Raw genomic sequence first — 27,941 nt, forward strand, 5'->3', positions numbered from 1 at the left:
CCACTTTTCCGAGGCTGGGTCGCAGGGGCAGCAGCCTAAGCAGAGAATCCCAGACCTCCTCCAGCTTCTCTGGGGGAACATCAAGCTGTTCTGAGGCCAGCCGAGAGATATGCATATGCGGGGTCTGCCCCGGGGAATCTTCCCAGTCAGACATGCCTGGAACACCTCACCCAGGAGACATAGCAAACAATTTTTCATAATAAAATGCAGCAGCACAATCTTAAGGGAGCAGAGGGAGACATCACAATCACCAATATTTATTAATACAAAAACAGAATTACCCTCCACTGAACATAAATTACCCAAACATCGCAAACTACGCAGATTTAGCTCCTCCTCCTGTCAGTCTCTCTGAGTTTCTGTCACATATTTAATGGTTCACACCTCCTCTCCTCCTACAGAAGCAGTGCACAACACACAGTGACAACATGCTGGTGACTCTCTGTGCTCTCATCACTGCTCTAACATGTATGGAACCTCATTTACACTTCAGATTAGTAGTTATTTGTTGGATTCATATGTGCTTGTGTTTCTCTTGACTCCATGTCTTCATGTTGTTTGCAGGTGTGAGTGGTGTGACGGTGCTGACACAGAAACCTCCTGTTTTATCAGTGAGGAAAGGAGAGACAGCCACCATGGACTGTAACCTGGGGACTGGTACTGGCACTGTCTATTGGTATAAACAGATTCCAGGAGGAGTTCCTCAGTATGTGCTGAGGTTTTATCATAGCTGGAGTTCTCCAGGCTATGGCTCTGGGTTCTCTGCTCCAAAATTCACATCCACTCATCAGTCAACATCAGATTATCGTTTGATCATCAACAATGTGGAGGAGGGAGACTCTGCAGTCTATTACTGTAAGACATGGGACCGCTCTAACTCTGCTGTATCACAGTGATTTACACTGTGACAAAAACCTCCCCACTGATACTTCTGCTTTTTGATGCTCTATTTTTCACATGCTGACAAAAGACCCATTCAGCAAACTCAGTGTAAACCCACCAGCTTCAAATAGTGTGTTTATTGTTATTTTTGATTTATTTTATTGTTCATCAATGAAAACTCATCCACTTCAGACAGTCTGCTAATAAATACTGAATTACTTGTTTTGATATATTTTTACATTCATCACTGAAAGTATAAAATATCGAGGAGTATAATGACCACCAACAACACAAATTGCCATATATATGTACACAATTATGTGCATTTTAAATTATGTGCATCTAACACAATTAAACCTATTATGTGTGTGTCTTTTTAAATAACAGCAATTTGACAAACGGTTGTCTAAAACTCTGATAACTGTCACATTCTAGCTGCAGTAAATCACATTAATCAACCTAAACAGATACTGATAAAGTTGCAGCTGAATATTAAAGGATGTTTACACCTCATACTGACAACATGCTGGGGTCTGTCTGCTCTCTCATCACTTCTCTAAAGTGTAAGACGTTCTTCTCATCTGTTTCATAGCCCATCGTTTTGGAGAAAGACATTTCACTCATGTTCTTTCTGTGTTTGTTGGCACATGTTAATGCAGCGGAAGTGTTTATCCAGATACCTGCTGTCCACAAGGTTTCTCCAGGTCAAGAAGTTGTTCTCAGTTGCAATATGGTTCAATTATGTTAGATGGTCTAAACAGGTTCCTGGAGGGGTTCCTCAGTTTGTCATTCTGGCAGCTCACTTGGCGTTGGAACAGGTTTCTGTCCCCAGAGGTGGGAAGTAACCAAGTACAAATACTTACTTACTGTACTTAATGATAGGTTTGTAGCTTGAACCTATTCGCTGGAACGTTGAAGGCAATATAATTACACAGCAAGCAAGACACGAAGTAGGCAAAGTTCTTCATGTTTCTCGTGCACGGGAGAGAACCGGACAAACGCCGTTTCAACAAGCTGTTCTCAACTGCAACATTGAGAGAGATAATAGGAATTCTATTAGCTGTATAAACAAGTTCCTAGAGAAGATCATCTGTATGTTCTAAGATTTCTCCATTCTGACAGCTCAAAAGCTTTGAAACAAGATTCTCCTCAGAAAGATTCAACTCTACGTCCTCATCAAACGTTAATTATCATTTAACTATCAAGTTCGCAGAAATAGAAGACACTGTACTTATCACAATGTGTTACAAACCTCTTGGCAGTACATATGCTTTCTTAGACTCATTCACTTGAGTATAGTCTAATCAAGAAAATGCAGAGTAACATACAACCTCCAGATAATGTCTTATTAAACATTGGATTGCTCATTTATTAAAATCCTTTTTTTAAAAACCTGCTCAAATACAACATTAAAAAAAGCTGAAAGCTTTTATGTCGGCTGGTACAAACAGGTTCCTGGTTCTTCTCCTCATTTCTGAGATTTCATCATTCTCACAGGTCAGCTGCATTTTCAGCAGGATTCTCCTCAGACACATTAATATCTAAATCCTGACCAAACACTGATTTGCAGTCTTTTATCAATCATGCAGAGACAGGAGACTCTGCAGTGAGTTCCTGTCAGACATGGGAAGACTCTCCCAAAAATGCTCCGTCATAGTGAACCAGACTAAACAAAATCTCATTGAGAGACAGTGAATCTCTGTTTAATTCAGATCAGTAATGAGTACTTAATTAAGTCTTACACAAAACAAGTGACAAGAAGGAATAAACATGACTACACACAGAGACACAGTTATAAAATACAAACAGATGAAGTGAATGAGATGTTGACAGTGAAAGTTGGTCTCTACAGGATGTTTCAGTTCCTCTCCCCTCATCAGTGACAGTCAGGAGGTTTTTGTACAGCCATGTATACAAACTGAATCACTGTGGTATTCGGACAAGGCACCAAGCTGATTGTGACAAGTAAGTGCTTTTTAACTGATCATAAAACAACAGAGATTTTGCAAAACTCTGCTGATGACTACTTAGTTCAATATGTTTCTTGTTCAGCATAATTTTTATGATTTTATACAACATGAAATAGTTTGAGGTTGTTGTATGTGCAGGAGACATGAATTCTTTATATTAAAAAAATTGAAAAGGTGTCAAACCAAATTTGTATATTTTTATATAAATGTTGTTCACTAAACATTATGTGAGATAGGATATGTTCTGTTCTTATTATTCTCATAGTGTTTTTATTTAATATTGGGGTTGGCATTTCAAAAACATATATAAGATTGTTTTCTTTTTCTTCAGTAGTAGTTAACAGTGTTACTAAAGTTAAAAATTACTTTTAAGTGATTAGAACCTGGCTGTACAGTTTTTTTTAAATGAAAGAAAATTTCTCACAGTAACTGACATGTTATGCAGAAACCTCCAGAATTAAATTCACGACATCTTACATGAAAAGTTAAAGAGTAACTACTCATATTTTATTTTAGGAAAACTTAAAAAGAAAATCAATTGATATGTTGGGTTGTTATGTCTGTATATTTTTCCAAATCACATTAGTATTGTTTTCTTCTAATTTCATAACAAATATTATGTTTATTCCATATTGACTCTTATTGATGTCTCGATTTCTTCTGTTTTCATTATTTCATTTCATTTCCTTTGATTTTTCAATTTCCTGAATGTTCTTCATGTATTTTCAGGCTCCAGCCTCCCTCCTCCTGTCCTGACAGTCTTCCCTCCATCCAGTGCTGAGCTCCAGTCCGACACAGCTTCTCTGGTCTGTCTGTCCAGTCAGTCTGTGTCTTTTGCAGATGTGAGCTGGTTGGCTGGTGGGAGTCCAGTGAGCAGTGGGATCTCTACCAGCACTGCTGTTCAGAGACCAGACCAGACTTACCAAATCAGCAGCTCTCTGACCATCCAGACATCAGACTGGAACATGGATAAGATTTATACATGTAAAGTGTCTTTGGGCTCACAGACTTCAGAGAAAACCATCAAGAAGTCAGAATGTCCCACTGAATAGTCGAGGACCAGAATGTGCATTTAAAATCTGCTTCTTTACTGCTTGTGCTGTTTGTTCATTACAGTTGTTACATGTTAGAAATCAGAATAATGCAAAAGGTTTAAGTCATGTATTCTTTTGCTGGTTTTTGACAAGTATTTTCAGGAATTTGTGTTTTGCATTAAATTAATAAAAGCATTGAATTAAAAATGTGTTTTCTTGTGAGTAAATGGGAAAATGTGTCACTGTATTATAAATAACATAAGTTTAAGGTTATTAAAATGAACTGTTAAATTTTGGAGAGGGGCACAGAGAGGAAAAAAACACTCATAAGCACACCACTTTTTAAAATATCTTCTTCCCATAGTTAAAACATAAGTATTTTCTGACATACACGCTATGTAATATTTGAACACTAGAGAGCATCATTTAATAATTCTTCCTGAGTAACAGAGAGAGCAAGTGTCACCGGTTTAAAATGTTGCAAATGAATCTTCACACTCAGTTAGTGAAGCATAACCTCTGCTCTTCTGTTTTTTCGTGTCCATGATGCACCTGCAGGTGTTATAACCTCATGTAAATGAAGTATCAGCTCTCTGTAAAATAAAATGAAAATGCTGTTTACTGAAAATTTTTTAGTTATTACCATTTGATCATTCAGAGACAGTTAGCTGAATCCTGTTTGATTTTTGCCTAAACATAACTTTATTTACTGCCATGGAACACTAAATAGAGTCCAGTTATGAAATGAAATGTTACACCCCAAAACACATAAAACAGGAAAGATAATGCCCCCGCTCTAATCTCCCAAGGAAAGACCAATGCTGCCACAGGGTTGCGCTTTCACAACAACCAGATATTTTGTTAATTTCAAAAGGTAGCAAGTAGTGATGGGATTTCCGGCTCTTTTTAGAGAACCGGCTCTTTCGGCTCGGCTCACTAAAAAGAGCCGGCTCTTTCGGCTCCAAACCGGCTCTTCAGGTTGTTTTGTTGCTTTAATTAATTTAATATTAACAACAATATAAAATTATGCACAAACGGAATTACTAATGTAAAAAAAGTGGTTTTATTTATATATATTTATATATGCTGTGGCCCCTAGAGACAAAACACGTACAAACTCCAAAAAACATTTCTAGCGTTAACTGAACTTCCAAAACAGAACTACCTAGATCACTTAAATTACACAATTGAAAGCATATGTGTATGGTTTGTGTATTTATACACAAACACTCATATATATTCAAATAATTTTTTAAAAAAAAGTTAATTTACCTGTTACTACCACACACCAAATCTGGTCGTTGGTACTTTGGTAACAAAAGCTCAACACTGTCTTTTGTACGTGTTTTGAAGTTTGTATGTGCTTTGTCTGTAGGGGCCACCATAAATATACTTTTATTTATTCACTCCACATAAAATGTAATAAATAAGTCATATAATACAAAAATCAACTATTCACATTTCAACTTTTAACTATTTAAATTTTCAGCTTTTTCCTTTTAAACAAATTTAAAGGGAAACAACACAAAACACTGCAAACCACAACACAATTAAATATAAATTAAAATATGAAAACAAAAAGAAGATGCATATTCTCTGTCATATGGACCTGCATGAATAAACTTTCTGAATCCTTTATCATCTGCAACTGAAAATACTTGTGGATGATTACTATACCTTTCTAATGTGACGTTGTTGTCCCTGCCTCTCTTTCTCTCTCTCCCTCCTGCTCTGTTCCTGTGCTACTGAGTGTAACTACCGCCCCTCCCCCCTCTGCCCAGTGCAAAGCACAAGGCTCGCGTGTGGAGTGAAGTGGAAAAAAATTGCGAGAGAGAGGGTGAGAGAAAGAAAAACAAACCCACGGCTCGCGATAAGGAGCCGGCTCGCGTCGTTCACGTCAAAGATCCGGCTCTAAGAGCCATTTCGTTCGCGACCGACACATCACTAGTAGCGAGCATCAAGATGGGCATGGTCAAAACAACAAACAAAACACTCTAGAAATGAAACAGAACTGACCTACCTATAACGAGAAACCCAAAAGAAAATACTGGCCTCTTACCTGTCTCCCTAACCTAAACAGGAGAAAAAGGTTTTGTCAGGTCACAAATTTTGAAGCCAATATGATAACCTTATCCCACCAACGCTGTGGACGTCTAGCTTTTGAATCCAATTAAAATCAAATCACTCATACTGATTCTCCGGAAAAGAGCAGAACAGACTTAGAACAGAGTTTATTAAACATTGTCATATGAACAGCAGAACAGTGCATTTACAACAAAAATAACACATATCAATCAACACAAACAAAAGCAAAGCAACCCCGGGGTGTAGAGCCTTAAAGCACAAACACAAACACATCCAATATTTAGGGACAGTGATCCCCCCCTCCCATCGTTTGGTATTCTTTCTTCCTTTTTTATTTCTCTTCATCTTCTTTTTGACACTCTTCCACATCCTGATAACAGAGAGATCAAGCAAACTCAGTATAAACCCACCAAGATAAAGTGGTGGGTTTACATTATCTGCAACACATTATGCAGATAATATTTTGTAGTTTTTCTCTGTCAATTTTTGCAAATTTCTCAAAGCAGAATCATCATAACACTTATTATGCAGTTCTGACAAGCAGTTAGGGCATTTTTATGACACAGACCTGTGCACAGGACACCCCAACAATTAAAACAACAACAACCTTTTCACATTCGCCAAAACATGAATAGTAAGTCAGTCACTTCAATTCTGGGATGAATGAATGTAAATTTTTCACCACCCTATAAAGACAGAGTGATTGAAATATGACTAATATCTAATAATATAATATCTAATATCTAGTAGCAACTCAAAGCTAGCAACTTGTGCTTTTTTTGGTCCAGAGTCTCACACAATTAGTTTATAAACATTGTTCTGTTATTTTTATTGATTGTATTTTTATTTTCATTTAAATTTTCACTTTAAATAAAGAAAGCCCCAGAATACACACACATTATTCACACACAAAGCCTCACATCATCAGCTTTTATTATTATTGTACTGTAGCATATGTCTGATCAAAAACTGTGAAGGTTCTCAGTCATCCAGGTCATCTTCTTTCCAAGCTTCTTAGAATTTGATCAAAAACATGCTAATTGTGAATATGATTTCAAGCCACAGTAAGACAAAATTGAAAAAAAAATGAGACTACACAAATTCATTTGGCATTACAGTTCAGTAATTTCACTAACTCGTGCTTAACTAAAATTCAGTCAAAATAAAACAAGACTGCATCAAACTCAGAGTTATGTTCACTGTATGAAATTATCAGTAATTTATATCACTTAATTTAGTTTCTATAAATAAAAGCTGTTTTGCTGAATCTCCTCCTCTTTTACTTCTGCTCCTCTGTGTCTTTATAAGCTTCAGTATCTCTTCTCTTCTCACTACAGCACCTCTCATCTTTCAGCTGGACAGTTTCACCACCTAATATCATCATGTTGGGAACCCTCTGTGCTCTCATCACTGCTCTAACGTGTAAGATTTTCTTCTCATTTATATAACAGTTTGTATATTTTCAGGTAAATCTTTCACTCATTTATTTCTGTGTTTCCTGGCAGATGTTGATGCAGTGATAGTTTTGACCCAAACACCTGCTGTCCACACAGTTTCTCCAAGTCAAGAAGTTGTTCTCAACTGCAACATAGAGAGATATGACAGGAATTATATTAACTGGTATAAGCAAGTTCCTGGAGGGGTTCCTTAGTATGTTCTAAGATTTCGTCATTCTAGCAGCTCACTCAGCTTTGGAACAGGATTCTCCTCAGACAGATTCAACTCTAAATCCTCATCAAATATTGATTACCAGTTCATTATCAAGCGAACAGAGACAGGAGACTCTGCAGTGTATTACTGTCAGACGTGGGATGACTCTGCTTCCGCACCCGTATCACAGTGATTCAGGCTGTGACAAAAACCTCCTCATTATTACTTCTGCTTCTGCTTTCCCTTACAGATTATAGATTCATCAAGAAAATTCTAAAGAAAACGTATGGTGTTATTTTTGTGCCACTATTCTGAGCGCACGTAAATAAAAACGCACCACCTTCAGATAATGTGTTTTTAAATACTGGATTGCTAGTTTTTTCTTCTTAAGTTAAAAGTATCAAAAGGAAAACAATGAAACACATTCACACATTATCAGATAAATCAAAATTCAATTTCTCTCAATCAATTTGGTGCAATTCTCACAGCAGAAAGGTCATTCTGACCAGTCTACATGCTTTGCTCAAAACAGTTAGGGCATTTTTCATAATTCACACTCAACTGTGCAAAAGACAATGTAACTATTTTATATTTGTCAAAACATGAATAGACTGTCAGTCACCTCATCTCTGTGATAAATGATCATTTCCCCAGCCTGAAGACCAATTCATTAAAATGTTTAGTTTTTTGTTTAGTTTTGAGATAGAATAGAATAAACCTTTATTATCCCACAAATGAGAAATGAGGTTTAAATATTTCTGTAAGGAATAGGAACACCTTTTTAGACAGCGCATCTTGAAACTAGAGAATTTACACTCGTTCCATTGGCAGATCTTTTCACTTGTTCCAAGCTTTTGTTCTCTTCCTGCCCAGCATGCACCTGCAGGTCTTAGTTCTCAGGTCTCATTCATAACCTCATGAGAAATGTTGAAATACAGAGAGCTGAAGCTGAAATTTTGCACTTAATATCACTTGTTGAGGAACTTTGTGTTAGGGTACCTGGGTCATCGACCAGGAGTTTTGAGTTTTGCATTACTATTGAGCTTTGATTTTGATTTTGTTTATCATTTCTAGTCTTTTGGTTTCTTTGTTGGAGTTCTCTGCCTCATGGTTTATGTCTCTGTGTTCCATAGTTGCTCTGTCTCCCCTGTCAGCTGTATCCCCTTGTCAAGTCCACTTGTCTGTGTTATGTTTCCTGTTTTACTTTGAAAGTCCATGTCGCATGTTAATGTATCTGGTTTTGCTTCCCTTGTCTTATTAGCCCTGATTTGTCCCAGCTGTGTTTCCCTCCTGTCTCCCATTCCCTGATGGCTCCATCTCTGTATTAAGCCCTGTGTTTTCTTTGGTCTGTGTCGCAATCTCCATTCTCCCATGCTGTCCGTCCACCTGCCCGCTGGCCAGCCCAGTTTAGCTAGCCTTCAGTTTTTGTCACTCAGTAATAAATCTTTGCTTTAAGTCTGCACTTTTGGATCCATCATTCCTCCTATCCTGCCTGCACACAGCCTAAACATGACACTTTGAAATATAATTTAAAATAGCCAAATTTAAATATAACCAATCAGAATTTTTTAGTTTTAATTTTGATTAAACTGTTTGTTCGTAACAATGAAGGAGATAGCATCTCCGTCAGCTATCATGATGCAACTGCTGTGACAAATTTTGAGATAATTATATAATTTTTATTTTGCTGCTGAATCTTAATAGTTTATCACAGGGTGGGAATTTCAAGCTGCAAACTGTTTCTGTTTTTAAAAAACTGTTTTTATACATCACATTTTAAACAGCCCCATCTTACTTACAGATATTTAGTTGTTTAATTAGATGATTCCACTGTTGTGCAAAGTTTGACATGTGAGAGAATAACTTACTGTGAAAATGATTTTTTTACAGAGCTAAAGCTGAAATGGCAAACTTTATGTTGCTTCAGAATATGCTAATCTAATTGTAGTTTATAAATATAATACAAGTTAAAAGTATAAAATATAACCAACCATTCCAAAATAATAAAAAAAAACCAACTATATATACAAGACATATTATTATTGTTATTAATATTAATAACACAGGCAAGCGGAAAAAAGAAAACTCCAAAGCTCCTCCTCCTGTTAGTTGTATTAAATAGCTCTTCCACCATCGTCTCTCCACTCAGTTCTCAGCCCACTCAGACAACATGCTGGTGACTCTCTGTGCTCTCATCACTGCTCTAACATGTAAAGTCTAAAATATATTGAAGAATAGACTTCATGTTACAGTTAAATGTCAGTGTGTTTCTCTTGACTCCATGTCTTTTTGTTGTTTGCAGGTGTGAGTGGTGTGACGGTGCTGACACAGAAACCTCCTGTTTTATCAGTGAGGAAAGGAGAGACAGCCACCATGGACTGTAACCTGGGGACTGTTACTGGCAATGTTGCTGCCTGGCATAAACAGATTCCAGGAGGAAGTCCTCAGTTTGTGCTGTATTTTTATCATGGCTATAGTTCTCCAACCTATGGCTCTGGATTCTCCTCTTCAAAATTCACATCCACTCATCAGTCAACAACAGATTATCGTTTGATCATCAACAATGTGGAGGAGGGAGACTCTGCAGTCTATTACTGTCAGACATGGGACAGCTCTGCTAACAGTGGGGTATCACAGTGATTCACACTGTGACAAAAACCTCCTCACAGATACTTCTGCTTTTTGATGCTCTTTCACATGCTGAAAAAAAGACACATCTGAGAAACACACTGAAATCCCACCACCTTCAAATAATGTGTTATTTGTTTTGTTTTGTTTTTTTAATTAATTTTAATATTCATCATTGAAAATATGAATAAAGCAAGCAGAGGAATATAGAGATATTATTCAGCCAAAACATGTCAGAAGAGGACTAATACTGTATATAACTAAAAGTTATCTATAAGTAATAGAAATTTAGTATGCACCAGTCTCAGCTCTTAAATAGTGATGACTATACATCAGGCAGAAATAAATATTTGACGAGAAGAAAACGTGTGATGTGTGAGGATAAGGGCATTTGCATTTAAACTACAACTGTTCTGAATTTGTTGAGACTTGTTCTACCTCATGTTCTTAAAAACGTTACTGTTTATTCTTTTCACATAAGTCCTGCTCACATTTCAGCTAGAAAGAGATTGGTGTTAACACCTAAAACTGTCAATAATCAGTTATATAATATTCATTCCCATAACAACAATATTTTCATGAGCAATATGTCATGACAGCCATAAGTGTGTCGGTTGAACATGAGCCAGAAACATTTAATTGATGTTATTTGCATTATAAATGATTTTTTATTCTATGAATGAAAATCATTGTGTTGAATCTCCTCCTCCTTTGGTTTGCCTCTCCTCTGTGTCTTTAAGTGTCAGTATCGCTTCACTTCTCACTACAATCTCACTCACATCTCAGCTGAACAGTAAAGATCATTTACACCTCACACTGACAGCATGCTGTGGATCCTGTGCACTCTCATCACTGCTCTAACATGTAAGATCTTCTGTTTTAGGGTGTATATTGTTGGAGGTAAACTTTTCATTCATGTTTTTGTGTGTGTTTCCTGGCAGATGTTGATGCAGTGATCATGTTGACCCAAACACCTGCTGTCCACACAGTTTCTCCAGGTCAAGAAGTTGTTCTCAACTGCAACATAGAGAGATATGATAGGAATTATGTTAGATGGTATAAACATGTTCCTGGAGAGGCTCCTCAGTATGTTCTAAGATTTCTTCATTCTAGCAGCTCACCCAGCTTTGGAACAGGATTCTCCTCAGACAGATTCAACTCTAAATCCTCATCAAACATTGATTACCAGTTCATTATCAAGCGAGCAGAGACAGGAGACTCTGCAGTGTATTACTGTCAGACATATGATGACTCTGCTTCTGCGTACGCATCACAGTGATTCAGGCTGTGACAAAAACCTCCTCAGTATTACTTCTGCTTTTAGAAAGACTTTCATATGCAGATAATATATATATCTAGTGAACTATCTTTAGACTGTGTTTTTAAACACTGGAATGTTGTTGGTGTTTTTTTTTATTCATTTTAACCTTGATTATTAAAAGTATAAAAAGAAAAGCACTGAAAAATAAATCTCATTTACTAACATTGGCCCAAATTATAATATGTAAAAACACATAAACCAAACTATCCAACATACGGTGTTTTATGTTTTTGCAAGTTATTTTTAAATAATAAAGATTTTATAGACTATACTCTCAGCTCTTTCATGGTTATAATTGTTTAATTGTTACATTCCAGCTGCAGTAAATGTGGCAGTAACCATATTCTATCTGTCAGACAGAACAAATCAATAGAAATATACACTGGATTCATCAAAAAAAACACATTTTTAAATGGAGAAGCAAATTCTCATTTCATATAGAGATGTGTTTATGATGTTTGTCTTAATTGTCTTAATCTGATTTTGACATGGTTACTGCTGCGAGATCGATCAACTTTAGACCAGACAACAAACGACGGAGACTCCAGAAAAGTGCAATCAAACGATGAGTTTGATTGTCACAGGAGAACAACCAGCCGTCAGCATACGGAATGTGTTGCTCTGACAAGAATACACTGGGTTCTGGTTTTATAGGGTAAAATATCACACCTACGTCAATACAGTTCAAAAATGCCTGGTGACAGACGGGCAAAAGTTCAACTCGTGCAAACAAGGGTACATCACGTACATATAACCTTACACCGACATATAACTTCTCCTTTCTACATTACTTTCCTTTTAAGGTAATAACTTCAGGTCTTAGCATCTCTGAGAGCTAATAATGGACCCTTGTCATTAATCACTAAGTAAAGTACTTTTGCAGCCAGTCTCAAACTGAAGTAGAAGCCAGTTAGGCCTTCCCTCAGACCTGCTACTTGATTAATATGTGTATTGTAAGCGTGCATGCAATTAACCTGCTATGTTCTCATTTCCCCTCAGCATGTATCATCTGGACACTCTCACCAGTGAAGCTTAAAACCTTCTAGAATGGAACGTCAACTCTAACCAAGCACATTTATGCATTGTGTATAAAATGAACTCAACCTGTAAAAATAGAAAGGTCAATGTGATGACAGACATATTCAATGCAATATAAACCCTGTAGGAAATATTACTGATAAATGATACTGTGAAACATGTTATTAATACATTCTTCATAAGGCAAACCACATGGTATCAACAAAAGAATCTCTGAATCCCAACCTTACATATATAAATGTTGATGTTTTTGCTTTTGAAACTGTAATAACAATTCTTTTTAACCTTTCTAGTTTGTTTCCCCTCATTTCTCTCATTAACAAGAAACTTGTGTTGCTGAAGTGTGCCAAGAACAAAGGTGCTGCTAAGAAAGATATCCATCTCTATCTGGGTGTTTATAATAGTTCAGACAGATTTAGTACCATATAATAAACCTTCATGTTAGACGTTTATAAGCCAGAAAGTAAATCTAGAAAATTGAAGACAAGAACACTAGAGATTTCATTCTGTTACCTTTTTTCAATAACATTATTTATGTAAGTCAGGTCTTTAAAATATGACCATGAACTATAACACTGAAGGTGTGATTTACTACACTAAGTGTAAATACAGTTGAGATTGAAATAACTCCATACATATAGATACAGAGAGACTTCACTAAAACATAATTAGGTCATGCATTATTATAATTACACATTAGTAAGCATTAGTAAGGTACTGGTAAAAATATTAGTCCTTTACCAGTCAAAAGTTTTAGAACACCCCACTTTTTCCAGGTATTTATTGCAACTTAAGTCACTCAACTCCAATGAATTGCTTGAAATGGTAGTGGTGAACTGCCAGAGGTTAAAAAAAAAAGGTAAGGTTACATCTTATGCCATCAGCTTGCCCTAGGTCACAGTTTCCTTCCACATATAGCTTTGCAAAAATTGCATAAAAAGCGCTTGCAGGAACAAAAACATAATATTCCAGAAACACGCTTTGCCGATCCGATCAGCTGTTCGTAACACTTCCTACATTGAAATAAGAACTATCGCATGTCCGCCATTACCTGCCAGAAACTGGAAGTGACATCATTTTTGCGGAAAATGTAGTTTTTTACTTGTAGGCCTTATAAGCATATACTGGTGTTTTTAAAAGTCATGTTTGACTTTGCCTCCTTTGTCACCGATTCTGTTCATAATTTTTATGGACAGGATTTCTAGGCGCAGCCAAGTGGCGGAGGGCTTTCACTTCGGTGGCCTTAGAATCTCATCTCTGCTTTTCGTGGATGATGTGGTTCTGTTGGCTTCATCGGGTGAAGGCCTCCAGCTCGCACTGGAACAGTTCGCAGCCGAGTGTGAAGCAGCGAGAATGAGGATCAGCACCTCCAAATCTGAGGCCATGGTTCTCAGCTGGAAAAGAATGGAGTGCCCACTCCGGGTCGGGGATGAGTTCCTGCCCCAAGTGGAGGAGTTCAAGTATCTCGGGGTCTTGTTCGCGAGTGATGGGAGAAGGGAGCCGGAGATCGACAGACGGATTGGTGCTGCAGCCACAGTGATGCGGTCACTGCACCGGTCCGTCGTGGTGAAGAGGGAGCTGAGTGTAAAAGCGAAGCTCTCAATTTACCGGTCGATCTACGTCCCTACCCTCACCTATGGCCACGAGCTGTGGGTAGTGACCGAAAGAACGAGATCGCGGATACAAGCGGCAGAAATGAGCTTCCTCCGAAGGGTGCCTGGCCTCACCCTTAGAAATAGGGTGAGAATTTCAGCCATCCGGGAGGGGCTCAGAGTAGAGCCGCTGTTCCTCCACATCGAAAGGAGCCAGCTGAGGTGGTTCGGGCATCTGACAAGGATGCCTCCTGGGTGCCTCCTGGGGTTGGTGTTCCGGGCATGTCCCACCGGGAGGAGGCTGGAGAGATTATTTCTCTCGGCTGGCCAGGGAACGCCTTGGTGTTCCCCCGGATAAGCTGGAGGAGGTGGCTGGGGAGAGGGAGGTTTGGGCTTCTCTGCTGCCCCCACGACCCGACCCCGGATAAAGCGGAAGAAGAGGGATGGATGGATGTTTAACTTCATGCTTTTCTGAATAGTTTCTGGGATGCTTAGAACTCAAATTGCACTGCTGGAAATAGGTTATTTTGATGCATATGCTGTTTTCTTTGCAAATTTGCATTATAGAATTGTTTTTCGTTTTTTCTGCAGTATATAAAAATTGGTGTATCTCAAAAATAAAACTATGGGCTATAACAGTTGTGTTGATGTATAGCAACTTGAAATGCTCCCAAAAATGGCACTACAGCATGTAAAAATATAAAGTAAGCTCTGGCAGACTTGGTTCTATGGTAGGTCTTAAAGGGTTAAGGAATTTTTAATCATTAAAAAGTATATTGGAAAACATTATATCATTGTTGTGAAATATAAGCAGACTGATGAGGGGCATGATATGTTGACAGTGAAAGTTGGCCTCAACAGGATGTTTCAGTTCCTCTCCCCTCATCAGTGACAGTCAGGAGGTTTTTGTACAGCCATGTATACAAACTGAATCACTGTGGTATTCGGACAAGGCACCAAGCTGATTGTGACAGGTAAGTGCTGTTTAAATTGATCCTGAAACATTAGAAGATTTCCGGTAGTTTACTGAAAAGTTCTTAATTTAATATTTTTTATTGTTCATAATCCTTTTTTTATATATTTATAGTATCTGATGCAGAGCCAACTCGTATTTTATACGTTAGAAATGATTATGAGTTGTATTAAAATCAAGAAATGTTTTCAATCAATTTAAAAAAAATGTTGTTTACTGAAAAAGTGAAAGATTTTGTCATTCAATCTTGTTATTTTCAAAGCATTTTCATTTTTAAAGAATGCATAAGTCTATGTTGTCTTTTCTCATTAAGAGTTTTACCTAATTTAAACATTAATGTAAAGTACAAAATTTTAAAATATCTAGGTTTAAACCTGTCACCTTTGAAATTGAAAGGAATGACTTGCATTGTATAGCATATGATTGTTGACATATCCTCCAGAATTAAATTAAATTCTCTTTAATGTAAAATTAGGGCTTAATTTAGTTTTGTTTTATTTTTTGACAGTTTTTAAAACCAGTTGGAAATGTGTGATTACCTGTTTATTTATTTGTTTTTTTTACAGAAAAACTGTTTATATTGTTTGATTTTTATGGGATTTATCTTTATTCTGTATTAAATCTTGTTGATTTCACCACTTCTACTTTTATTACTTCAGTTCTATTTTTCCTTAACATCTTTCATCTTTCATATATTTTCAGGCTCCAGCCTCTCTCCTCCTGTCCTGACAGTCTTCCCTCCGTCCAGTGCTGAGCTCCAGTCCAACACAGCTTCTCTGGTCTGTCTGTCCAGTCAGTCTGTGCCTTTTGCAGATGTGAGCTGGTTGGCTGCTGGGAGTCCAGTGAGCAGTGGGATCTCTACCAGCACTGCTGTTCAGAGACCAGACCAGACTTACCAAATCAGCAGCTCTCTGACCATCCAGACATCAGACTGGAACATGGATAAGATTTATACATGTAAAGTGTCTTTGGGCTCACAGACTTCAGAGAAAACCATCAAGAAGTCAGAATGTTCCACTGAATAGTCGAGGATCAGAATTTTAATGCATTTAAATTCAGCTTTTTCACTGTTTGTGCTGTTTGCTTATTGCAAAGCTGATATTTTAGAAATCAGAATAAAGCAAAAGGTTCACATCATTTGTTCATTTGCATTTTCATAAACAGATATTTGCAGTTGTTATGCATTAAATCAATAAAAGCATCGGTTTAAAAATCACTGTTTCCTTGTTCTAAAATAAAAAAAATTCTTTCACCGTTTCACTGAGGGGTACACACAGGAAAACGATCCATTTATAAGCACATCATTTTTTTAATGTTTTTCGTTATAAATAAAACATAAAGACATTCTGAAATGCATGCTGTGAGGCATTTGTACACTAGAGAGCATCACTTCATAATTTTACCTGAGTACAGAGAGAAAAAGTGTCACTGGTTTGAAATGTTGGTTCGAGAATTACAGATAAATCTTCACACTCAGTTAGTGATGCGTCAACTCTCAACTCCTCCCTCTCTTCCTGCCCTGTATGCACCTGCAGGTCTCAGAATTTTATTTATAACTACACATGCAAATTAAGATGTACCAGCTCTCTGTAAAATAAAATGGAAGCTGCTTACTGGAAATGTTTTATTACTAAAATTTGGTTATTCAGAAACAGTCAGCTGAATACTCATTTCATTGGTACAAACTTACCTTTATGTATTGATTAAAAAGACTAAAGAAAGTCCATTGCTGTGCTTTTTCTTATCACTTTTTCTTCCTGACCTTTGTGCTGCTGTAACAAGTCAATCTCCCCAGTGTAGTAATAATAAAGCCCATGTCTATTTATATCTGTCTGATTTAACCTATATAACCTGACCCACTGCCATATGCAGGTTTGCTTTGGAAGTTTTTTGACTTTTGACATTTTTGTCATTATTATATGTATTTTTTCAGGACTTTTATGGTTTCTTTTTACTGTTGCATCTTATTGCTTTTCTCTATGTGGGCAATTCAAACACAAAGCTGTTTATTATTTCCTTTTCTTTTAAAAGTCACCATCAACTGTCTTTTAGACGGCACATTAATCCCTTTGGGGGTTTTGTGAGTAAGGACATCCAGCATCAAAGTCTGCCAAGTCTAATGAGCAGAGCTCATTGCTAGGCCACACCTTGTGATTTCAGTAGCAGCCAAAAGCACTGCTGATTTAAAAACAACAAATGCATTCTTTATTTTCTGACATTTGATTTGCTGCATGTCACCAAATGGTTTGGCAATTAAAAAAGAAAAGTAAGAAAAGTGCCCCAAAAGTTCTCATTAACTTTAATATCCAAGAATAATCTACAGAAAGCTGAAGCTGAATTTCTGCACTTGTGACATCTCTTGTTAATGAACTTCAGAATGCTTGTCAGGGTCCCCAAGCAGTTATGAATTATATTGTGTTATGTATATGTATTTGTTATTCTATGCTTTTGTTCGGTGTTCCACTTATTGTATGTGTCAAGCACCTGCAGGCCTGATGGGTGTGGTCCTGCTAGAGGATTGGCCACACCTGAAGCCCCACACACACCTGCTGCTGATCAGGCTCGTCGGGGGAGCTATTTAAGAGACTGATGGAGCGCTCACTGATGCTGGACCATTGCATGAGACTCCACGTTAGTCATACAGTTTCGGTTTAGTCCTTGAGTGCATGCCTGCTATAGTATTGTGTCCTGCCTCTATTGTTTTCCCCAGAAGAGGTGTGGAGCACCAGACAGCAGCCAGCACGGGGAGTGCTGAGACACGGGAGCGGAGAGCACTAAGACACGGACTTTTCACGGAGGACGCGACACGGGAGTCAGGGGAGAGCACGGGGATTTATTGTTGTTTTTTCCATACACTGTAAATAAACGCACTGTTGCACACAGAGCTCCGCGCCTGGGTCCTCCTTCCCACATCCCCCACGGTCTGCCACACTGTCCGTGACAATGCTTTTTTTTTATCTGAAATTTTCTCCTTTGTTTTCTTTTTTTTAACTTTTCATTTTCTTTAAACATCATGAGGGAGGACATGGCAAAGAAGTAAGACAAATAGAGGAAATAAATACACAAGCCTATGTATGTGTCGCCCACTTAAAATGCCAATCATCCTCAGCTGTTTTAATCGACTTTGTGTTATAACCTTTTTGTTTCTGAAGGCCTTGGTATAATTTACAGATAATTTTTCCATTAATCAGTTTGCTTCAATCAAACTGTAAGCATTTTGTCTCGTTTTGTTTTCATAGTTTTTAATCATGTTTACCTATAGTTCAAACAGAAGCACCAGAACAAACACACATTATTCACACATTAAACCTCACATCATCACCTTTTAATTCAATTCAGTTTTCATAAAGACTAGAACTTTAAATATAGCACAAGCAGAAAACAATCGAGAGAACTAAAACCATGACTGACACTAAATTAAGGAATATTAACAAAACTCAAAAACACATGAGCACTGTGTTAAAGACCCAGTGCCATGACACTTTTAAAACGAAGAAACCTCCAACAGAACCAGGGTCAGTGAGGGGTGGCCATCTGCTACGACCAGTTGGGGTGAGAGGAGGCAGACAGCAAAAAAGATCAAATTCAATGTGGCGTATAAACACAGAGAGTAAAAAAAAGGGGGAATGAAGAAAGGCATCATAAGAAGCCCTCAGCAACTTAGGTCTATTGAAGCATAACTATTGGAGAATTCAGGGTCACCTGGTCCAGCCCTGATCTTATGCTTTATTGCTTTATCAAAAACAGTTAGCGTGGGTGTCTGTGAATCCAATTTGGAAGCTGGTTCAACAGAAGAGGGGTGGGAAAGCTGAAGGCTCTGCCTCACATTCTACTTTTAAATACACTAGGAACCACAAGTAAGCCTGCAAGCTGGGAGGTCTTTAAAAAAACAGGACTTGAATTGTTTGGACCTTGTATGCAAGTAGAAGTATTTTAAATTTGATTGTGGATTTAACAGGTAAAGCAATATATGAGAAATATGCTCTCTCTCGCTAGCCCTTATCAATACTAATAAATCCATTTTGGATCAGCTGAGGGATTTTCAGGGAGCTTTCAGGGCTGCCTGATAATAATGAATTACAGTAGTCCTTCATAGAAGTAATAAATGCATGAACTGGTTTTTCAGCATCATTCAGACGGCTTCTAATTGTGGAGAAATTGTGTTAATGCAAGAAGGCAGTCCTAAATATTTGTTAGACATACACAACAATGTCTCCTATAGGAAGTAGATCAGGCCAGCTACTAATCAGAAGATTGGTGGTTTGATCCCTGTCTGCTCCAGTCTTAATGCCAAATATCCTTGGGCAAGATACTACTGCCTGCTTTATTTTTGTGTATTAGCCTGGCTTAAAGTCAACAAAAAATATTTTCACAGTATGAGGCCTGTCAAGCAGCGTTTTTATATGAAAATAAATTTACATTTGAGAATGTTTTCAGTCGGAGACAGTCCCCTCTTACTTGACACTTAGAATCTCACCACTTGATTTGCATAAAACTCTAAATACAGACAAGAAGCCTGCAGGTGCATCCTGGAAATAGAGAGAAGGAGGTGTAAAATAGATGATGCCTCACTGACAGTCAAAGAAAATTCAGTTTAATTTAATACTCATCTTTTTTCAAACCTCTTTACTATTGCAGGTAAGTTAAACTAGAACAAGAAATATGACAAAAAGGGGAAATGCAGGATACACATCAATCATTTTGTTACAATATTTTTTTATTATTATTTTGCTGAATAAACATATAGCAAAGGCCAGTAGAGCACATAAATCAAACAGTCACAACAGTAACTGCTCGTATTTTATAACATGAAAATGAACACTAAACAAATGCCAGGAGCATTAAAGAGCCAGATAGATGTTAAATGCTGATTCTGACCCTTCTACTACTCAGTGGGACATTCTGACTTCTTGATGGTTTTCTCTGAAGTCTGTGAGCCCAAAGACACTTTACATGTATAAACCTTATCCATGTTCCAGTCTGATGTCTGGATGGTCAGAGAGCTGCTGATCTGGTAAGTCAGGTCTGGTCTCTGAACAGCAGTGCTGGTAGAGATCCCACTGCTCACTGGACTCCCAGCAGCCAACCAGCTCACATCTACAAAAGGCACAGACTGACTGGACAGACAGACCAGAGAAGCTGTGTTGGACTGGAGCTCAGCACTGGATGGAGGGAAGACTGTCAGGACAGGAGGAGAGAGGCTGGAGCCTGAAAATACATGAAAGATGTTCAGAAACATTGAAATAAAACAATTAAATACTAGAAAAGTTTTTAAGAAAAGAACTGTGTAAGAGACAGCAGTGGATGAATATAATCTATCTGTTATTATAAATGATAACTTATTGTAGCCATGAAAAATATCGCATCTGCTAAATTAGAACCAGTCCTTTATAGCAGCTGAGATTTCATGTACAAACACACAAACAAGAGAACCATTTCAGGTTATGTCCTACAACATCATCATGAAGCAATTTACTATAAAATATAACTAATATCTTCCAGTAAAACTATAAATAAATAGTATCTAAAGCAGTAGAAATGTTACATTTCAAACACATAATAAACATTTACATCAGTCAGTATTTTTTAGTCTGAAACTCTTTAGTGTGAAATGAAACAATACCATCTATGATAAACGTTAAACAGAATACAGTTAGCTCTAAAACTGAACCAGATTAAGGTCAGAATGTTAACTTTAATTTAGTGTTTTGCATTTTTGAGATTTGACTTTTAGATTAGTTACTACTAATCAAGACTGAATTATTCTCACATTTTGTCTTTAAACAATGTCTCATCAAAGTTCAATAATACTATTGCTTCATAGGAATGACAGAGATAAATATCTGCCTCTAATCACGAAGTTAAAGAATTACATTCAACAGCATTCAAGCATTTCAAGCCTCATCTAAGAGGCTTTTTCAGTTCTGAAGAAACGAATTGAAGAAGAATCTTGTATTTGAAGGCTCATTTAGAATATTAATAATTAATGATTAAAAATCTGAAACATAAGATATCAAAACATAAACACTGAATAATATTAAGAAAATCTCTCCCACTTTATAATCAGTTTAAAAGTACTTACTTGTCACAATCAGCTTGGTGCCTTGTCCGAATACCACAGTGATTCAGTTTGTATACATGGCTGTACAAAAACCTCCTGACTGTCACTGATGAGGGGAGAGGAACTGAAACATCCTGTTGAGGCCAACTTTCACTGTCATCATTATTTTCCCCTCATCAGTCTGCTTATATTTCATAACACATTGAATGACTGAGCTGTTACTTTACTGTCACATTCAAGTTTGTTTGTCTTTTTCCTTTTTATAAGTCCAAATCAGATTGAGATGTGCGCAACGCTGTTTTTGTCATATCTTTAGCCACATCTGCATCACACAGTACATTTGTAACTTGTTATTCATAAGACTACGCTGAAGCAGTGGATAAGATTTATTATCTCACACTTTAACTCTCTGATTTCATTCAGATATAAAATCAATCATGGTTAGATTTTAAAGCTGAAAGTATCATGCTACTGGGTCTGGAAGCCAGCGTGTTGTGTTTTTGATTAGTTTGATTAGTTATACAATTACATAATTTCCCTAGGGATTAATAAAGTATGCTGATTCTGATTAGTTATGTTTTGATTTGTTGGTTTTCATGGTTTTATTCCCATTATTGTTTTCTGCTTATGTTACATTCTTAGTTATAGTCCTTGGGTTTCTGTAACCTTCCCTTCCCCGTGTTCCACCTTTCATGTTTAGTTACTCTTCTCTCTGTGCTCCATGTTCACTTTTCCCTGTCAGCCATGTCTCCTTATTTGTCTGTAAGTCTCCGTGCCTTATTTGTATTTCCTGTTTTACTTTGGCGGTCTTATGTCCTGCGTTCAGTGTTTTCAGTCTTGCTTCCTCCCAGTCTTGTTATGTCAGATTAGTCCACCTGTGTTTCCCTCCTGTTTCCCATTCCCTTGTTACCCCCTGTTATATTTAAACCCTGTGTTGTTGTTGTTGTTTTTTATTGCAGTTGTTGTATCATTACCCTACAGTGGGGCAAAAAAGTACTTAGTCAGCCACCAATTGTGCAAGTTCCCCCACTTAAAATGATGACAGAGGTCAGTAATTTGCACCAGAGGTACACTTCAACTGTGAGAGACAGAATGTGAAAGAAAAATCCATGAATTCACATGGTAGGATTTGTAAAGAATTTATTCGTAAATGAGGGTGGAAAATAAGTATTTGGTCACCTCAAACAAGGAAAATCTCTGGCTCTCACAGACCTGTAACGTCTTCTGTAAGAAGCTTTTCTGTCCCCCACTCGTTACCTGTATGAATGGCACCTGTTTGAACTCATCATCTGTATAAAAGACACCTGTCCACAGCCTCAAACAGTCAGACTCCAAACTCCGCCATGGCCAAGACCAAAGAGCTTTCGAAGGACACCAGGAAAAGTATTGTAGACCTGCACCAGACTGGGAAGAGTGAATCTACAATAGGCAAGCAGCTTGGTGTGAAAAAATCAACTGTGGGAGCAATCATCAGAAAATGGAAGACATACAAGACCACTGATAATCTCCCCCGATCTGGGGCTCCACGCAAGATCTCATCCCGTGGGGTCAAAATGATCATGAGAACGGTGAGCAAAGATCCCAGAACCACACGGGGGGACCTGGTGAATGACCTGCAGAGAGCTGGGACCAAAGTAACAAAGGTCACCATCAGTAACACACTACAACGGCAGGGAATCAAATCCCGCAGTGCCAGACGTGTTCCGCTGCTGAAGCCGGTGCATGTCCAGGCCCGTCTGAAGTTTGCCAGAGAGCACATGGATGATACAGCAGAGGATTGGGAGAATGTCATGTGGTCAGATGAAACCAAAGTAGAACTTTTTGGTATAAACTCAACTCGTCGTGTTTGGAGGAAGAAGAATACTGAGTTGCATCCCAAGAACACCATACCTACTGTGAAGCATGGGGGTGGAAACATCATGCTATGGGGCTGTTTTTCTGCCAAGGGGACAGGACGACTGATCCGTGTTAAGGACAGAATGAATGGGGCCATGTATCGTGAGATTTTGAGCCAAAACCTCCTTCCATCAGTGAGAACTTTGAAGATGAAACGAGGCTGGGTCTTCCAACATGACAATGATCCAAAACACACCGTCCGGGCAACAAAGGAGTGGCTCCGTAAGAAGCATTTGAAAGTCCTGGAGTGGCCTAGCCAGTCTCCAGACCTCAACCCCATAGAAAATCTGTGGCGGGAGTTGAAAGTCCGTGTTGCTCGGCGACAGCCCCAAAACATCACTGCTCTCGAGAAGATCTGCATGGAGGAATGGGCCAAAATACCAGCTACTGTGTGTGCAAACCTGGTAAAGACCTATAGTAAATGTTTGACCAGGTTTACCCTATGTGCTCCCTGTACATTCATTGGTTTCTTGTGATTCATTAATTTGGATCATTCATTCTGCCTGCCACACAGCCACACATGACAGAAAGGTTCTCAGTATGTGCCAGTCAAGTAATTTCAGCCACCCTTTATTATTTTGGAATTCTAAGGTAAAAAGAAGATTTGTCAAAACCGTGTAGTGACATCTCATAACTGACTAAATATCACAAAAAAACAAGAATGAATGGTTGTTTGCAAATATGATAACTTAGAAACTGTTGACAGTGAGTATAAAAAGCAAGAGAAATATATAAGTGTTTCCACCTTCAAATTTGAGCATTATAATGTCGTCACATTATATTAATAGTTTATTCAGATGAGTCTTCAAAACAATAACTATAACTCATATCATCAGTGTTTCTGGTTCATAATCATTTTTACATGTCTGACATAAAAAATGTTCATATAAAATATATTAGTTAATCATATGGTGGAACAACGTTAGTGCAGTCTGATGTTTGTCAATAAAAATAACATTTATTTAATCATACTTTCTTTAGGTGGTGAGTATACACTGTCTTAGTTATCAGTATGTGTAAAAATCCAAAAAAGGAGAAGTAACAGTGAGGAGGTTTTTGTCACAGTATAAATCACTGTGATACGAACTCATCAACAGAGTTGTCATGTGTCTTACAGTAATAGACTGCAGAGTCTCCCTCCTCCACTTTGCTGATGATCAAACGATAATCTGTTGTTGACTGATGAGTGGATGTAAATTTCGGAGCAGAGAACCCAGAGCCATAGGTTGGAGAACCCCAGCTATGATAAAACCTCAGCACAAACTGAGGAACTTCTCCTGGAACCTGTTTATACCACCGAGCATTACTGCCAGTAACAGTCCCCAGGTTACAGTCCACGGTGGCTGTCTCTCCTTTCCTCACTGATAGAACAGGAGGTTTCTGTGTCAGCACTGTCACACCACTCACACCTACAAACAACAAGAAGACATGAAGTCAAGAGAAACAAACAGACTAATAAATCTTTCTTGAGGTCCGATTGGACGCATAAGTCCTCTTTACATGTTAATGCAGTGATCAGAGTACAGAGAGTCAGCAGCATGTTGTCGATGTGAGCTGAGAATTGACAATAAAATGTGAAGAAAAATGTGCTGGTTGAGCCATTTAATATAACCAGGAGAAGGAGGAGCTGGGAATCTCTCTCTCTCTCTCTCTCTCTCTCTCTCTCTCGCTCTCTCTCTCTATCTCTTTCTTTCTGGATCGTTTCCTTTATTAAATTCTATTAAATTATCTATCATTTCTGATTTAACTACATATCTTTTTACCACTGCCACTAGATTGAGCCTTCACATTTATCATTCAATGAAATCAAGTAGAGATTTCAGCTTTTGTTTAGTGTGGACCATTCTTTTGTAAAGTTTATATATCTGAAATAAAAGGAAGCTGGTAAAACTCATATAAAAAAGTAATACTGCTATTACTGTGACTATGACTAATGGTAACATTGAAACAGGAGTTTCAGGTGCACTGGAAGACTTTAAACATTGGGGGCTCAGTACAGCGCTGAAATCTTTTGGAGTTTCTCTTAATAACAGCACCTTTTTAATTAAAAGGTTATTTATCATATTTTATTGTCAAATTAATATAATTATAGATATATAAAATATCAACCAATATGTACTGCCTAGAGCTTGATGTCACAGAATGATACTGAAATAAACAAACAGTGAAATTTGATTTCTTCTTGTTTGTTACTATTTGTCATTTTAAGCAACAGGAGTAAAACCTTCAGAAAAACAAGTGAAAATGTTGATGAAGTATTCATATGTGAGACAGTATGCTGACAGTACTTAATTCAATTCTTAAATTTTCTGATTCATCAAAACTAATTTAAGAGCAATATATGACTGACTTTTTTGTGTGTATTAGTGAATCATATCGTGAAACAACATTATTGTTTTCTGATGTTTGTTAATAAAAATAGCATTTATTTAAAAATGCTTTCTGTGGGTGGTGAGTGTACACTGAGCTTTCACTTATGTCTTTGTTATCAGTATGTGTAAATCTCAAAAAGCAGAAGTAACAGTGAGGAGGTTTTTGTCATGACTGTAAATCACTGTGATACATGCTCATTAACAGAGCTGTCCCATGTATGGCAGTAATAGACTGCAGAGTCTCCCTCCTCCACATTGCTGATGATCAAACGATAATCTTTTGTTGACTGATGAGTGGATGTGAATTTTGGAGCAGAGAACCCAGATCCATATTCTGGAGAACTCCAGCTATGATACATCCTCAGCACAAACTGAGGAACTTCTCCTGGAATCTGTTTATACCAACGAGCATCACTGTTAGTACCAGTCCCCAGGTTACAGTTCATGGTGGCTGTCTCTCCTTTCCTCACTGATAGAACAGGAGGTTTCTGTGTCAGCACCGTCACACCACTCACACCTGCAAACGACAAGAAGACATGAAGTCAAGAGAAACACACTGACATTAGTATATATGTGTGCAATATAAGTCAAAGTGTTTACATGTTAGAGCAGCGATGAGAGCACAGAGAGTCACCAGCATGTTCTCACTGTTTGATGAAAGATAGAATTGCAGCTGTGAAACGGACTGTACTGCTTTTGTTGGATGAAGAGAGGAGGTGCTGGAGGAGCAATTTTATAAAACAACTAACAAGAGGAGGAGCTTCAAAAATGTATATGCAACATTTTTTTGTCTTTACTATATTTATGTCTATTTGTGTTGGTCTCCCGCCTATCAACCCATTACAACATTATTCTTTTTTCTTTCTTTCTTTTTTAATGACCTTTTTGTTTCCTTTTGTTCATACTCACTCTGACTATATCTATCTGTATGCATCTCTCTGCTTTAGATTAGACATGAAACTTTCCTTTTTGCTAAAGCATATAGTTAGGAGTGGATCAGGTGACCCTGAATCCTCCCTTTTTTTATAGTGCAATATATCAAGGCAGCTGGGGGATTCCTATGATTCACTGAGTGTTTCTTCTTCAGTCACCTTTCTCCCTCACTATGTGTCTATACATATATACATGGTGCCAATATGTTTCCAAACAACAAGAAGACACGGAGTCAAGAGAAACACACTGACTGATAATTCTTGCTATATAATTTGGTGTATAAGACTCTTTACATGTTAGAGCAGTGATCAGAGTACAGAGAGTCACCAGCATGTTGTCAATGTCAGCTGAGATTTTACGGTAAGATAAGAAGAGGAGGTACTGGAGTAGCCATTTAATACAACGAGGAGGAGGAGGAGCTATGGCGCTCTCTCTGAATTGTTTCCTTTGTTAAATTCTCTTAAATTTTCTATATTTTCTGATAAATAATGTCAAGTGCTTTTAATATGTATCTTTTTACCACTGCCACTGGTTTGAGTCTTCACATTTATCATCAAATAATATACTGACACTACTACTGATTAATTATACCTGGTGGTAATATTAGTGGTAGCAACACTGGGCTCATCTAACAAACTGAGGTGTAATGTTGTTAAAGGTGAAGGTAATTTAAAAAAAAAGAAGTTCATTCATTATCAGTATTTTTTCACTCCTTATGGAATGACTGGAAATATTTAATGTTTTTCAGAATTCATGAAAGCTGTAGTGTCTAATTCAAGTTTTCCTTGCAATATTGAATTACTGTGCTTTATTTACCGAGTCACCCTATCCCAAAGTCTTTCTGTGGAGATTGCTGTTCTAAAGATGAGGAATTTCCCAGAATATACAGAAGACACAAACCGATGTGCAGCAAAAACCTTTAATTTAAATTATTTACAAATTATTTCTGCTGATCTACTAGTATTTTCCCGCACAGTCATCTCTAGGGTTTACATAGTCATATGGGCCCAAAAAAAGTAAATATCCAGTAAGTGTCAGTTCTCTGGAATAAAAATGCCTTGTTGATGCCAGAAGTCAAAGGAGACTGCTTCAAGCTGATAGGAAGGTAACAGTAACTCTGTCAACAACTTTTTACAGACAAGACATTCAGAAGAGCATCACTGAACAGACACACATCAAACCTTGAAGCAAATGAGATACAGCAGCAGGCACTGATCTGGTGTCACTCCTGTCAGTTAACAACAGGAAACTGTGTCTACATCTCACACAGATGATTCATCTGATTCATATTTCCTCTAATAAGCCTCCACAGATCAAAATATAATGAAGCTTTAAGTTAATTTGAAGCAAAACCACAATGCAGTAGTTCACAGTGATTTATGAGGGGCCGTACAAGCCAAAATTCATGTGCATGGAAGAAGAATATATGTATGTGAGAGTGAAAGTATGAATTTTGGCTTGTACGGCCCCTCATAGTGATTCCTTTATATCAACTACTTATTACCT

At 37.6% G+C, this 27,941-nt stretch overlaps 2 protein-coding genes and 1 pseudogene across 3 annotated transcripts; 2 read left to right on the top strand and 1 right to left on the bottom strand.

Moving 5' to 3' along the window:
- Positions 1 to 417: 417 nt before the first annotated feature.
- LOC113020674 (immunoglobulin lambda-1 light chain-like) lies at positions 418 to 3,969 on the top strand. The gene is made up of 4 exons (XM_026164835.1): positions 418 to 468; positions 565 to 880; positions 2,807 to 2,847; positions 3,582 to 3,969. Exons 1-4 carry the CDS (start codon positions 429 to 431, stop codon positions 3,902 to 3,904), a joined length of 720 nt encoding a protein of 239 aa, XP_026020620.1. The 5' UTR covers positions 418 to 428; the 3' UTR covers positions 3,905 to 3,969.
- Positions 3,970 to 9,778: 5,809 nt separating this feature from the next.
- LOC113020673 (immunoglobulin lambda-1 light chain-like) lies at positions 9,779 to 16,310 on the top strand (annotated as a pseudogene).
- A 3,559-nt stretch (positions 16,311 to 19,869) lies between these two features.
- On the bottom strand, positions 19,870 to 26,771 carry LOC113020017 (immunoglobulin lambda-1 light chain-like). 2 transcript variants are annotated; one of them, XM_026163687.1, is made up of 4 exons: positions 26,729 to 26,771; positions 25,694 to 26,019; positions 21,256 to 21,289; positions 19,870 to 20,381 (listed from the first exon to the last, which is right to left on the bottom strand). In XM_026163687.1, exons 1-4 carry the CDS (start codon positions 26,766 to 26,768, stop codon positions 20,059 to 20,061), a joined length of 723 nt encoding a protein of 240 aa, XP_026019472.1. In that variant the 5' UTR covers positions 26,769 to 26,771; the 3' UTR covers positions 19,870 to 20,058. The 2 variants fall into 2 exon arrangements, with proteins under 2 accessions (XP_026019472.1, XP_026019471.1); XM_026163686.1 differs by lacking the exon at positions 26,729 to 26,771 and adding an exon at positions 26,103 to 26,187.
- Between the last annotated feature and the right edge of the window lie 1,170 nt (positions 26,772 to 27,941).

Source organism: Astatotilapia calliptera, chromosome 4, assembly GCF_900246225.1.
Source record: "Astatotilapia calliptera chromosome 4, fAstCal1.2, whole genome shotgun sequence".
Lineage (NCBI taxonomy): Eukaryota > Metazoa > Chordata > Actinopteri > Cichliformes > Cichlidae > Astatotilapia > Astatotilapia calliptera.

What these genes read in the sequence shown, in the direction of transcription:
- LOC113020674 (XM_026164835.1), top strand. Translation starts at nt 429, where the DNA reads ATGCTGGTGACTCTCTGTGCTCTCATCACTGCTCTAACAT. An exon ending in TCTCATCACTGCTCTAACAT is followed by an intron (nt 469 to 564) that starts GTATGGAACCTC and finishes TGTTGTTTGCAG; the next exon opens with GTGTGAGTGGTGTGACGGTG. An exon ending in CACCAAGCTGATTGTGACAA is followed by an intron (nt 2,848 to 3,581) that starts GTAAGTGCTTTT and finishes ATGTATTTTCAG; the next exon opens with GCTCCAGCCTCCCTCCTCCT.
- LOC113020017 (XM_026163687.1), bottom strand. Translation starts at nt 26,768, where the DNA reads ATGCTGGTGACTCTCTGTACTCTGATCACTGCTCTAACAT. An exon ending in TCTGATCACTGCTCTAACAT is followed by an intron (nt 26,020 to 26,728) that starts GTAAAGAGTCTT and finishes TGTCGTTTGCAG; the next exon opens with GTGTGAGTGGTGTGACGGTG. An exon ending in ACAGCTCTGTTAATGAGCAT is followed by an intron (nt 21,290 to 25,693) that starts GTATCACAGTGA and finishes TGAATCACTGTG; the next exon opens with GTATTCGGACAAGGCACCAA.